The sequence below is a fragment of the Silurus aristotelis genome, assembly GCF_946808225.1.
Source record: "Silurus aristotelis genome assembly, chromosome: 10".
Classification (NCBI taxonomy): Eukaryota; Metazoa; Chordata; class Actinopteri; order Siluriformes; family Siluridae; genus Silurus; species Silurus aristotelis.
The window spans coordinates 10,383,569-10,397,343 of record NC_139583.1 but is presented as its reverse complement, the minus strand read 5'-3'; the positions used below and the strand labels follow the sequence as shown (position 1 = coordinate 10,397,343).

The 13,775-nt window shown below is 40.4% G+C and overlaps 1 protein-coding gene across 2 annotated transcripts in view; it reads left to right on the top strand.

The window, feature by feature from the left end:
* Window positions 1–13,775, top strand: part of LOC310731880 (DNA topoisomerase I, mitochondrial) — a 64,151-nt gene that overhangs the window by 40,024 nt on the left and 10,352 nt on the right. For both annotated transcript variants that reach the window (XM_083551922.1, XM_083551921.1), the window contains exons 12-13: window positions 294–479; window positions 1,468–1,536. In XM_083551922.1, coding sequence (XP_083408048.1) covers window positions 294–479; window positions 1,468–1,536 — 255 coding nt within the window. The remainder of the gene's footprint in view (window positions 1–293; window positions 480–1,467; window positions 1,537–13,775) is intronic.

Below are 13,775 nucleotides of genomic sequence, written 5' to 3'. Positions count from 1 at the left end.
AAAAAAATGTGTAGGAACCCTGTTTTTAGGGATCCACATGATCAGTAAAAACACCGGAATAGGCTGCAGCATTTATTGTTCGTTTGTATTAACAACCCCCAAGGTGTGCTAAGTGCTGTGTCCTCGCAGCATTACACCACCTCCACCACCCGAGGCCAGTCTCGATTGCAGGCTGGAATTGTAGCACCTACATGCAAGTTAACTTTCTTTTAGATTTCTGTCGTCATTTAGAGAATGTGACCAAGCTATTTTTTTTGGATTTGTTGTGTGTGTGTGTGTGTGTGTGCATGCAGCTGGCTCTGAGAGCAGGTAATGAAAAGGAAGAGGGGGAGACGGCGGACACAGTGGGTTGCTGCTCTCTGCGCGTCGAGCACATTACCTTACACGACACACTCGACGAAGAGAAATGTGTGGTGGAGTTCGACTTCCTGGGTAAAGATTGCATCCGTTACTACAACAGGGTTCCTGTCTCGAAAAGGGTAAGAGGCGTCTCATGTGTAATCCCTTTCCCAATCCTACATCCGTAAAGTGTGTTCAGCCGCTCTGGTCCACTCAGGACCATACCGCCTCACGCTGCGAGTCAGCTGGAGGCCTAGTGTGGAAACATTAAAATCCCCGCGTTGTATAAAGCAGCTCGAGACAAGGCTCTTTTTGCCCTAATAATATATATGGTAATTATTGTTTTGCATCTTATATGGTAATGTAATGGAGAGGAAATGTTTGCCGAGCGCTGTTTGAGAACACTAGCTTTCATTATTTAAATGAGAACATTTAAAAATGAAAAGTCATCAGGTGAGAAATAATTAGTGCCCTGCATATTTAGCAGGTTTATTCAGAGCGAGCGAGAGTTGTTGAAAATGTCAGATATAATTGAGAGGAGACGTAATTTGCAGCCGCCCGTCTTTCCTCCATCACGATGAATAAGAATCGCCGCTCTTGATCGTGGCATCTGGCGCCAGCCTTCTATGAGCATGTCATTTTAGCGTGTAATGGTACTCCGGCGGAGGAACTCGGTTATCAGAAAGGGTGTGCGTGTGTGTGTGTGTGAGATTGCTGTGGGTATGGCCCGTTTGTCTAAGGAGTGTATGGTAAGTGTTGTAATGATGTATGAAGCTGGGTGAGAGATGCACCACCCGTTAGGAGACTGACAGCCCACTGACGAACCGCTTTCAATCATCGAGCAAAGTCGCCCTACCCAAAGTCCCCTGACTGCCTGACAGCTTTGTCTATTAGATGGTTGTGTTATTTATTTATTTTTCTTATTCTTTTTTCCCCCGCACACCGCTGATTAATTAGAATCGTGCATATTTAAGCCGTTAGCAAGCACGGACTCGAGGAGTTCTCAATTATATTTGACATTTCCACAAGGTTCTGTTTCCGAATAATCTCTCTCTCTGACTCTCTAAGTGGTGAAACCCCAGGTTTAATAAACATATTTATATATATATATTTTTGTCTGTCACACAGGTTTTCAAAAACCTCAAGCTTTTTATGCAAAACAAGCAAGAAGGAGACGACCTGTTTGATCGATTAAATGTGAGTATAAAGTGTTCTTTCCCCCCACCCCCCAACTCTTCTTTTCATAATTTTTCAGCCTTTTTCTGCAGCGCCAAGGTGCTTTAGGTGTCAGATCTGAAACGGGTTACGTGTTAAACCAAATGAGAGCGTGCATTAGCATATATCGTTTGAAGTCCTGGCTGAGGATCTGCTCTGAGACCTGTCGAGAAGGAAAGTGTACAAAGGAGAGAGCGGTGGAAAGCCAGGCCAGCTTGGTAATTGTAAGTGTGAGTGCAGGGACATGGTAATTTGCTCTGTGCTGCTCTTTGGCACTGAAAAGCACAGCCTCACATCTCTGCCCTTTTGCCATGTAGCTCTGCAGAGATTAGCGCAAATCATATTACATGCTGCTTGTGTGGGACTGGTCAGATACCTGAGCGTAGCGGAGTTCGTGACTAAGATATATAACACTCGGCTGTTTCTGTGCCACTGTGCCAAAAGTGTGATTAGGGGTTCAGCTCAGGGGGCAAGCATGTGAAAACCAACATGGAGGACGGAGCACTTGTTTATTTAAAAAAAAGGGCACTGCTGAGATCTGGGAAAGGTTTATAGGACACTGGTGAGACCTGAGATGTTGTATGGTTTAGAGACAGTGGCATTGAGTAAAAGACATGCGGTGGAGCTGGAGGTAGCAGAGCTGAAGATGTTGAGGTTTTCGTTGGGAGTGACGACGATGGACAGGATTAGAAATGAGTTTATTAAAGGGACAGTGCACATGGGACCTTTTGAAGACAAAGTGAGAGAGGCCAGATTGAGATGGTTTGGACATGTGCAGAAGAGGGATGTGGTATATCGGTAGGAGAATGCTGAGGAGCCACCAGGAAGGAGGAAAAGAAGAATGCCAAGAAAGGGGTTAATGGATGTGGTGAGGAAAGACATGCAGGTAGTTGGGTTAAAAAGGACAGATGTAGAGGACAGGGGGTGTGGAGACGGATGATCCCCTGTGGCAACTCCTAATGGGAGAAGCCAAAATAATTATATGATGATGATTTCTACGTAGATAAACCGGATAACTAGCCTGTACTATAAGAGGCCAGAAGTGTTGACAGTATTGGAAAGGTTTCAGCGCACATGCAAGAAGGTATAAAACTCCTAGTGTGAAAGCAGAATATAGTGGTGCTCCCACCACACATTTCTGTTCCAGTGAAACCCATTAATACACATGCATACACACTGGGAAAAACACAAGCTTAATGCGATAACGATTCACATTTCTTGCATTGACATGCCTGGAAAAGGTCACAATTCGTCTTACAAAAAATAGAGATTTGATTAGGTTCAACATCATTATGCAGAGTACAAGTGCAGAGCCAATAAAATGCAGTTAGCATCTGTTCAGTGCCCTGTTCCTCCAAGTGCAAATAGCAGAACATAGTTCACATCTGAGTTCCATCAGGAGCTTTTTTGTTTTTTGTTATTCAACTTGAAAACATTCACAACAGTTCAAGGGGTACAAAAAGGAAACTAGAGTTAGCGCAGTATGACTGTGGCTACTCGTTCAGTACTGGAAATACGATTTGCAGTGAGATGTTTTGCGCAACGGTCAAATCGCGGCACTTCCTGCCAACGCTAGCGATATGGTTTTGTTAGCATTTTATGTACAGCTTCAACAACTTCTCCTAAAAGAAGAAAATCCTGAGAATTCCGCATATTGTGGGAGTGAATGAATGAAGGATGGAAGGAATAAAGGCATTTGTTGAAGTATGCTGAAATAAGTAGAACAGTTAAGTAGATCATATCTTAAGAAAATTTTTAGGCGTGCGTGTGTGTGTTTTATGTATATATAAAACGTATTTACGTACATATACATAGAACATTGTTTTAAAGAAATACAGGTATGAGGTAGTGAGTAGAGTCTAAGAGTCCTGGTGCTTACGACATGTTCTATTAGAGGTATATTATCCCGAGAAATGAGATAAGACCGGCGGGGTAGAGGCAGGGTGGAGATATGGAGGCATAGGGCAAGTAACATGGTAATGCAAAGAGCATGGGACAAACTGAGTGCAGACGGGATGAAAATGTGGGTCAGAGTGACCATGTACAGTGTCTGAGATCATAATTGTCATCTATTTGATCAGAGTTCAGTTCAGATGATGGAAGAAACTGGTCTGTTAGTGTGACAGCGACGTCTCCTGTAGTGTTTGTCAGAGGCAGAGTAGTAAACAGACCGTGGTTGGGGTTAGATGTGTAGGCAGCGTTTGGAATGGTAGCTTGCAATTACATATGAAGTGGCCATCAAAAAATCTCGCACATTCTAGATGGAAAAGCTTGTGCATGGCAGCATTTACATTGGGTGGGTGAACAATACGTGGTAAACAACTTCCTTTAAGAAGCCTAGCAATGGGCTTGTGGTACTGCGCATTACGACGATGCGGATGTGGTGTTTTGTTCGGAAATGTTGGTGAATTCTGATCCATGAAGTAAGATCATATGAAGACCTTTTGACCAAGAGATCATCATCATGTAATTGTGTGAACTCATCACCAAATTCAAAAATGAAGGATGCACTGATGACAGGAACAGATTGCATATTTGAACACTAAAACAAATATTTGTGAAATTATTTTGTAATTGCTTCAAGGGTCCTTTGAAGAATTTACTGGCATTATGACCGTGCTTATGTTCTGCAAAAAAACCAAAAAAACACAGTGTATTTTCATATTTAAAACAAAAACATACAAAATACTAATACACTTGGAAAGAAAATGCGAAGTTTAATTTGTGAATGCCGGCATGCACGAGCATCAGCTACATGGTTTCGTGCGTAACGATGGAGGCGATAAAGTCGACAAAATTCCTTAAGCTGCCTGTTTGTTCAAAATCAAACTTTACATTTAGATGCACTTAAAACTCTCGCTAAATAAAAAAATAAACACAGTCGCGCTGCATTGAAAGCAGTATGAAGCGGAACCTTGATTATCATCATCGTTAAAATTCAAAAACGGAGGATTAATAGCAACTTCCAGTGTTTACACCTTTGGAGAGCAGAGATCAGTATGTAATCAACATGCTGAGGCATGCAGTAATTAAATATTTGCTAATTTATTTGGGTTTTAGTCATGGACTGAATAAACATTAATCCAAAGCAGGAGCATTTCGTTCGGCTTTTTGAAAACAACCTGTCTGGTTCAAGTGTGCAGTGAGGATATTTACAGCTCGTCTGGGTGAACCAAAAGGCTTTGATATGCGTTTTACTTTTAAATAATTGTTTTGTGGTTTCTCATTAACCAACTAACAGTTGCCTGTTTTTTTTTAAACGAGAGTTCTGGGTTTTTATAGGGATAACAAGGGCCGAGCTAGGAGGGATTGGGGAGAAGTTTATGGTACCAACGAAAAATGTTAAGGCTGCAAAACCCATTTTTGTAAACATAATAACCTGTAGGTATTTTTAGCGCTAACTCCTTACCATTAATTTAGGGATTTGCACCAAATATGTAGGTATTAACGGTTTGAATTAATGTATTTGTACATAAGTTTTAAGAGGCTGTATATATCGTACTGTATATTTTGAGTTCACCGCTCGCATTCTCCACCAATATCTAGTGATTTGGTCATATTCTTCACCAACAATGTGGGTAATTCCAATCTAATTGGAGTTTAAGTTCATTTACATTTGTTGCATTTAGCAGACGCCCTTATCCAGAGCGACGTACAAAAGTGCTTTAAATCTCTAGTAATGAATAAATCTACACTGGTATGCAAGATTACAAACTTAATATAAAATTAACCCTTGAATTCTACAAACTTGGAAAGTGCTAATTTAGGTATTTCAGGAAGAGGTAGGTCTTTGGTCGTCGCTTGAAGATAATCAGGGACTCTGCTGTACGGACATCTAGGGGAAGTTCATTCCACCACCTCGGTGCCAGAACAGAGAAGAGCCTTGAAGTGTACTTGCCTCTCATTCTGAGAGAAGGAGGTACCAGTCGAGCAGTGCTGGAGGATCTCAGACAGCGTGGTGCAGTGCGAGATGTGATGAGGTCACTGAGGTAAGATGGTGCTGGTCCATTTTTGGCCTTGTAGGCAAGCATCAGTGTTTTGAATCTGATACGTGCAGCTACTGGAAGCCAGTGAAGGGAGTGCAGCAGTGGGGTGGTGTGGGAGAACTTGGGCTGATTGAACACAAGTCATTCAGCTGCGTTTTGGATCATTTGCAGTGGACGAATAGCGTTCAGGGGAAGACCTGCCAGCAGAGAGTTGCAGTAGTCAAGTCCTGAAATGATAAAAGACTGAACAAGCACCTGGGCAGCCTGTATGGACAGAAATGGGCGAATCCTTCGGATGTTATAGAGAAGAAATCGACAAGAACGAGCAACATTAGCGACATGTGGGAAGAAAGACAGTTCATTGTCCATAGTTACCCCAAGGTTACGAGCAGTGGCTGAAGGGGAGAGCAGAGAGTCATGAAGTGTTATTTGGAGATCTTGACCTGGAGATGAATCACCTGGAATGACCAGCAGTTCTGTTTTGCTGGTTCAAGCAGTTGATACAGATTTCTTGCAAATACCTATATAGCTGTGTAGAACAGGGGTCCTCAACTAAAATTGCTTGATGTCCAGTAAATGAACCCTCCTCGCCAGCTGAGGTCCAGACATTTCTATACACAAAAACATAAAATTATGCTTTTTTTTTTGCTAGACTATAGAAATTTAGACTAAATGTATAGACATTTTTATTGAACACATTATAAATGAATAAATAAAAGAAAAATCGAAAGTGCTTTTGTTTCTGCCGAACTGAGATTACAGATCATAAGCAATGAACGCGTTTAACTGGTTTAAAGAAAGACTAAACGGAAATCTCCTATCACATTGTAACTTCACTGTATTTTCTCTAAATAACTAAATGTATCTAATGTTCAACATTGCTCTCTTGTCTCTATGCTTCAAGTTGCATTGGTCAAATATTATCAGCAGTATAATTCAGAAACACGAACAGGGAAATAAAGTGCCAGTGTTGGAAAAATAAAAAGGTGCACGAAACCTGTTATCTGTTCATCTGTACAGTTTCTTTTAAGTCCATAAAAATGTAAATAACCTCGAAGGAAAATGTAATAAAATCGTTGGTTGGGCTAAAAATTGGAAGCATCTCGAAAAACTCTGTTTTCAGCATCAACTTGGTTTATTTTTTGAGAATGCCATTGGTTCTCACTCACTGAAAGTTTTATCTGTAGCTTTAGTGTCTTAAACGTATAATCAGGTCATTTGTAAACAGTGTATTTGTACCCCATTTGAACGTTTTCCTGAACCACACTTTTTTTTTTTCTTTTTGCATGTTTAGAAGTGCAACATTGCACACCAAAGCCTTTTTGTATCAGTTGCCACTGGATGTTAGAACAATATATTATTCAACACTGCTGCCTAATGTATCCCACCTACTAACAGGTGCCATGACGAAGAGATAATCAGTGTTCTTCACGTCACAGGTCATAATGTTACGCCTGGTCGGTGTGTGGAAAAATGAAAAAAGCCTTTTTATTCATGCACCTTATCAAAAACCCTCCTCAAAACCTTTTGAGGGCATTTTGAAAAATCTGATCCAAAATGGCTGTAGGTCAAACGGTTGAAGGAGAGCCATCGTGGAGCAGGCATGCGGGTCTCTGAGCTTCAGGAAGTCATCTAGCACAACAAATTTACAGCCAGGCACTAAACATGACAAGTTTATTTAAGATGGTTAATTTGTCCGGAATCCTGATGGGAACGGCGTGAGCTGCGATTCTTCCGTGGCTTCAGCCAGCACAGATGTAAACAGCCTTAAATTATAGTTGACACTTTGCACTAACTGCATTACAGGGACTAAGCAACCCCCCAAAAAAAATCACTGTCCGATTATTATGGAGTGCACTATATCTCTGTGTGTATGTGTGAGGAAGAATTGAGCTGCAGTATCTCTCGGGTCCAGATGTGTCCGTGATGATTCTGGCTCGTGTCGGTGTTCTGTCAGGAGTTCCAAGCCAGGGTCATTAACACAGATAAATACACTCCGACTAGCCGTGCTGGCTGATGCCAGAATCCACACGCAGTTCACATCCTCTGCTTCCCTTTCAAAGTCATTCAATTTGAATTTGTGCTGTTATAGATCTGACATACTGCATACACACACTTCATCGGAGAGCTACTTGACTGCACAGTGCGTGTATGTGTGTGTGAATGCGTGTGTGTCTCTTGTGACTGCTAGGCGGTCAGGTGTGAGGTGTAGGTGTTTGCAGGAGATACAGATTGCTCGAGTGCGTCTGTGTCGGACTCTACGGGTCGATCTGCACGCACACAGCTGCCGTTATTGCGCTTTAGTCGCCTCACGAGCATCGCAACTGTTTTTTTTCCTTTCTTTTTTCTTCCCCATTTCAGACTCAGACGGTGTGATGGCCCACACTGCGCTTTTAAGATGATCCCCAAAGTGACCATTCAGCCACAGTCTAAACAATCTCGCATCCTCCTGATAGATACAGAATCCTTGTCTATTTGCCGTGTGTAAAAACACACACTGTAGCCGCCAGTCTGTTGCACTTCTATTGGTTTCAGCTTTGTTTCAGCCTTTCCAGAAAATCCTCGGTCACCTTTAATCTCCCTCTTCAAGGTCTTGTTTTTCCAAAGCTTTCACAGAAAAAGTTTTACATTTGTATGAAAGAAGTCAAAAATATCAGGACATCTGACTTTTCCAGCTCTGTGTCTTTTTCTTCCCCAAACTGTTACCACAATGTTGGAGGCACATAATTTTAAAGCATTCAATTTTCCCTTCACTTCAACTAGGGGACCCAAACCTGTTCTATCATGGCAGTGCCCCCGTGCACAAAGTCAGCTCCATGAAGATGTGGTTTACATGGTTCGCAGTGGAAGATCTTAAGTGATTTGCTATAGAGCTCTGACCTCAATCCTACTGAAGACCTTTGGGATGACTTGAAATGCTGACTGCACCCTACATCAGTACTTGACTTTACTAACACCTAATACTTCCGGCTGAATGAGCACAAATCTTCACAAGCGCACTCCAAAATGTACCGTTACCTTCCCAGATAAATAGAGAAATTATAACAGGAAATGGCCACTGAATGGTGCAGGGAATGTTCTAAAAGCATATACAAATATTGTGGAGTCAAATTTGTCCATAGTGTAGTATATATGGATGTAAGATGTCTCGAGGTTCAAGTAGCTGAAGAATTTGACTGATCGAGATATTGCTGTAGAGCAAAAGCAAAGTGATGTACTTTTTAAGAATTCTTTTTTCTTTTCTAATAAAAATGCGTGAATATGTAAATGTGTGCATCCTATAGCCCAAATCACATTTAGAAACTCGACGATAATGAAGGCAAAAACCATGTCTGCATACACACGTCAGGAATAGAAGTCCCCATGTTCGATATAATTACGTTCTGTGGCTAAAAACATGCCTATACTTTGGCATTTTATGCCCAAAACACATGGTTGACGAATGAGAACCTCGGTTTGAAGTGCTCTACGTAGGTCTGGAGTTAATGGGTTATCGGTCTTCAGGTGCAGAGTCTGTTTATAAATGAACATGTTCATGTGACTGATCATATGCAAACAGACAAAGAGGAAAGGTCTTATGTTTGCCATACCCTGACAGTTGTGCTTCAAAGGAACAAATTATCTACTTGACAATAACAAGATGGAGAGGTTTTTATTTAACTAGCCAACGCTATCTTTTTGCGGAGATGGTAGAAAACGCAGCAGCGAATGCAGCCAGTCTGCCTAAAGATGTCTAAATCGAATTTACTCATGCAGTCATACCTCAATACGTGTATATATACAGTGAGGAAAATAAGTATTTGAACACCCTGCTATTTTGCAAGTTCTCCCACTTAGAAATCATGGAGGGGTCTGAAATTGTCATCGTAGGTGCATGTCCACTGTGAGAGACGTAATCTAAAAAAAAAAAATCCAGAAATCACAATATATGATTTTTAAACTATTTATTTGTATGATACAGCTGCAAATAAGTATTTGAACACCTGAGAAAGTCAATGTTAATATTTGGTACAGTAGCCTTTGTTTGCAATTACAGAGGTCAAATGTTTCCTGTAGTTTTTAACCAGGTTTCCTGTAGTTTTTAATCCCTCAAACACTGCATGAGGGATTTTGGCCCACTCCTCCACACAGATCTTCTCTAGATCAGTCAGGTTTCTGGCCTGTCACTGAGAAACATGGAGTTTGAGCTCCCTCCAAAGATTCTCTATTGGGTTTAGGTCTGGAGACTGGCTAGAACCTTGATATGCTTCTTACAGAGCCACTCCTTGGTTATCCTGGCTGTGTGCTTCGGGTCATTGTCATGTTGGAAGACCCAGCCTCGACCCATCTTCAATGCTCTAACTGAGGGAAGGAGGTTGTTCCTCAAAATCTCGCAATACATGGCCCCGGTCATCCTCTCCTTAATACAGTGCAGTCGCCCTGTCCCATGTTCAGAAAAACACCCCCAAAGCATGATGCTACCACCCCCATGCTTCACAGTAGGGATGGTGTTCTTGGGATGGTACTCATCATTCTTCTTCCTCCAAACACGCTTAGTGGAATTATGACCCAAAAGTTCTATTTTGGTCTCATCTGACCACATGACTTTCTCCCATGACTCCTCTGGATCATCCAAATGGTCACTGACAAACTTAAGACGTGCCTGGACATGTGCTGGTTTAAGCAGGGGAACCTTCCGTGCCATGCATGATTTCAAACCATGACGTCTTAGTGTATTACCAACAGTAACCTTGGAAACGGTGGTCCCAGTTCTTTTCAGGTCATTGACCAGCTCCTCCCATGTAGTTCTGGGCTGATTTCTCACCTTCCTTAGAATCATTGAGACCCCACGAGGTGAGATCTTGCATGGAGCCCCAGTGCGAGGGAGATTGACAGTCATGTTTAGCTTCTTCCATTTTCTAATGATTGCTCCAACAGTGGACCTTTTTTTCACCAAGCTGCTTGGCAATTTTCCCGTAGCCCTTTCCAGCCTTGTGGAGGTGTACAATTTTGTCTCTAGTGTCTTTGGACAGCTCTTTGGTCTTGGCCATGTTAGTAGTTGGATTCTTACTGATTGTATGGGGTGGACAGGTGTCTTTATGCAGCTAACGACCTCAAACAGGTGCATCTAATTTAGGATAATAAATGTAGTGGAGGTGGACATTTTAAAGGCGGACTAACAGGTCTTTGAGGGTCAGAATTCTAGCTGATAGACAGGTGTTCAAATACTTATTTGCAGCTGTATCATACAAATAAATAGTTTAAAAATCATATATTGTGATTTCTGGATTTTTTTTTTTTAGATTATGTCTCTCACAGTGGACATGCACCTACGATGACAATTTCAGACCCCTCCATGATTTCTAAGTGGGAGAACTTGCAAAATAGCAGGGTGTTCAAATACTTATTTTCCTCACTGTACATACATATGCATGGCTACGAACCTTATCAATTTCATTTATAATCAGACATCAGCCGTCAAAACGTCAGTGGTGCTCATGCACTGCCGTCAGAAATAGCTCATCAAACACGGTTGACTCTCTTTCTGTCTCTCTTGCTCTCTGTGTCATGACAGGCTATGCATGGCGAATTATTACTGTAATTGTACCAAGGAGACAAGACTTATTGCCTTATCAGCTGTCTAATTAGTCTGGTCCAGCTCTGAGCCTGCACACTTTAAATTCAGTGTTTACTCGACCTCCTGAGTTGAGTAAACAGAGTCAACATTTTTGTGTTTCAGTTTTTGCGTATGATATGTTTTGTACACTTTTCTGGCTGTAAGCTTCAGGATTTTAAAGGATTGACCATTATTTTTCTGTACACGTGTTTCAGCTGGTTCTTAATAAAACATCACATTTTTAATTATTTAATTTTTTTTTATTTTTTTTTATAAAGCTAAAGTTGTGTTGCAAGACTGTTGGTATTAATATTGAAATTTATTTAGAAAGAAGCAAGGAAGGAACGAACTAAGGAAGGAAGGAATATCAACTAAGGATCGAATGAACTAAAGAAGGAAGGAACAAACTAAAGAAGGAAAGAACTAAGGATGGAAAAAAATAGAACTAACTAAAGGAAGGAAGGAGTGAACTAATAAAAGAGAGAAAATATGAAAATAAGGATGGAACGAACTAAGGAACAAGGAATGAAAGTATGAAGCAACTGATGAAGGAAGGAACTAAGGGAGAAATGAAGAAACTAAGGAAGGAACAAACTAAGGAACTGCCAAGCCATAAAATGTATTGTATCAAGCAGCAAATAAAAAGTCAGTCTCTAATTTGATTTGTTGGAAGCAGGAGAAATGGCCAACTATAGGGGATCTGATTAAGTTTAAATGGAAACTGAAATGGTTAGGGGACTGGGTCAAGACATCTCCAAATGGGGAGTTCCCGGTATGCAGTTGTTGGACCATAATAGTCCAAAGACGGACAACTCGAACATTTGAGCAGAGTTCTGCTATGAAACCTTGTCATTGTCGTCATTCATGTGGATGTTACTTTGACATGTACAACATATTTCATCAGTGTTGTAAATCATGTATACTCTTACATGACAGTGGTATTCCATAATATCAGTGGCCTCGTTCAGCGGGATAAGGCTCCCTGCCACACTGCAGAGAATCTGTGGGAGGTGCTGAATTTGATCCATGAAGGATCCTGGCTACTTACAGGATCAGTTGCTGATGTCTTGATGCCAAATACCACAACATACCTCTAGATACATTGTGGAGTCCATGCCTTGATAAAGCAGGGCTGTTTTTGGTGGAACAAGGAGAACTTATACTAATTTCAAACCATCGTTATGAAACCGCTAATGAAGATTTCATTAATACCTGCCTCCATATGTTATGTCTGTTTTTGATCAGTTCAGCATTTGCTGAATCAGTCATAGAGAAGCCAGATGTTAGAAATCAGAGTCAACAGGGTGTGGCTAGATGGAGCATCCAGATTATTGTTCTTCATAATCAAACACACTCATTTATTGTGAAATACTGTTGCCTAGGGCAGACTGCAAAACCTGAGCAATACGAGTTCAACCTGAGCAGTACGATCTTTTGAGGAGCAACATTATGCTTTTTTTACTTGATAAATTCTTTTTTTTTTTTTTTTTTTTTTTTTTTTTCTATTACCATTTTTTTCTTTTTTTCTTTTATTACACAATATCCATCCATCCATCTATATATTTTTTCTCTGCTGAAGATAATACTATAGAAATATGAAAAAGTGCAAAGTTCTTGGTTATGAAGGCTTTTACCTTCAGTTTTACCAGTTGGACTGGAGACTCCTTCCAAAAAAAGCTTACATAGAGTCAGAATATCAACAGTTTTTGTTTTTTTTACTTTATCTATATATCGATGACTGTCTTGGATTAAAAAATGGCACATTCACTTTACAGTCATTAAATCCACATGAATGAGTGCTTTCTATAGAAATGGTAATGTGTTTGGACAGCATGTGATTTGAATGATATTTAGCCCTATCGATGTAGCTGCTGCTGGAGAAATAGGTTCAGTATCTTCTGACTGATTAGATCTAATGATTGTTACACGATCAGCATTTATTATTCCTTGTGTGCCTGTTTAATAAATTGATGTGGTAATTTGCAGTCAAGCCACCAGTTAGAAAACTACATTTGATCAGTTTTAATGCATTGATGAATGTAAATTACGGTTTTAATGGATCAGACATTTACCCAAAAACAATCGGGTTATTTTGTGCACAAAGTTTGGCAAATTGTGATCGAGAGCGAGCTTCTTCAATCCTACTGATGAATCCACTACTTTTGTATACTTTCATTTGCATAGTACACATTTATGACTATGTATTAAGATAAATGAGTAATTTTACCAGGATCAGCCTCCTATTCTTGCCAGCGAACCTTGTTTGCGAGTCTAGAGGACTTCATTGTTCGCACTTAATGATGCTCATTTATCTTTTATGCCTTGGATTTTGAGTGGTTTATTATTTATGCAGTATAAATATAATCATTATAGAGGTCTTCAAATTTACAAATCTCATTTGGAAATAACGCACGTTTACACATTGCCACAGGTCGCTAGCGACACTGCGATACTGAACCCTGCTTTATTTAGTTTACAATATAATATTTTTTTTTTTTTTTAGATTTCAGACTTCACACAATGCTTCATCATGAGCATCTTACATGAAGGGATGAAAATATCTTGTTAATTTTTAGATATAACATAAGTTGTGTAATTTTTTATTTTAGGATATAACATAAGTCGTGTCCCGTATACGA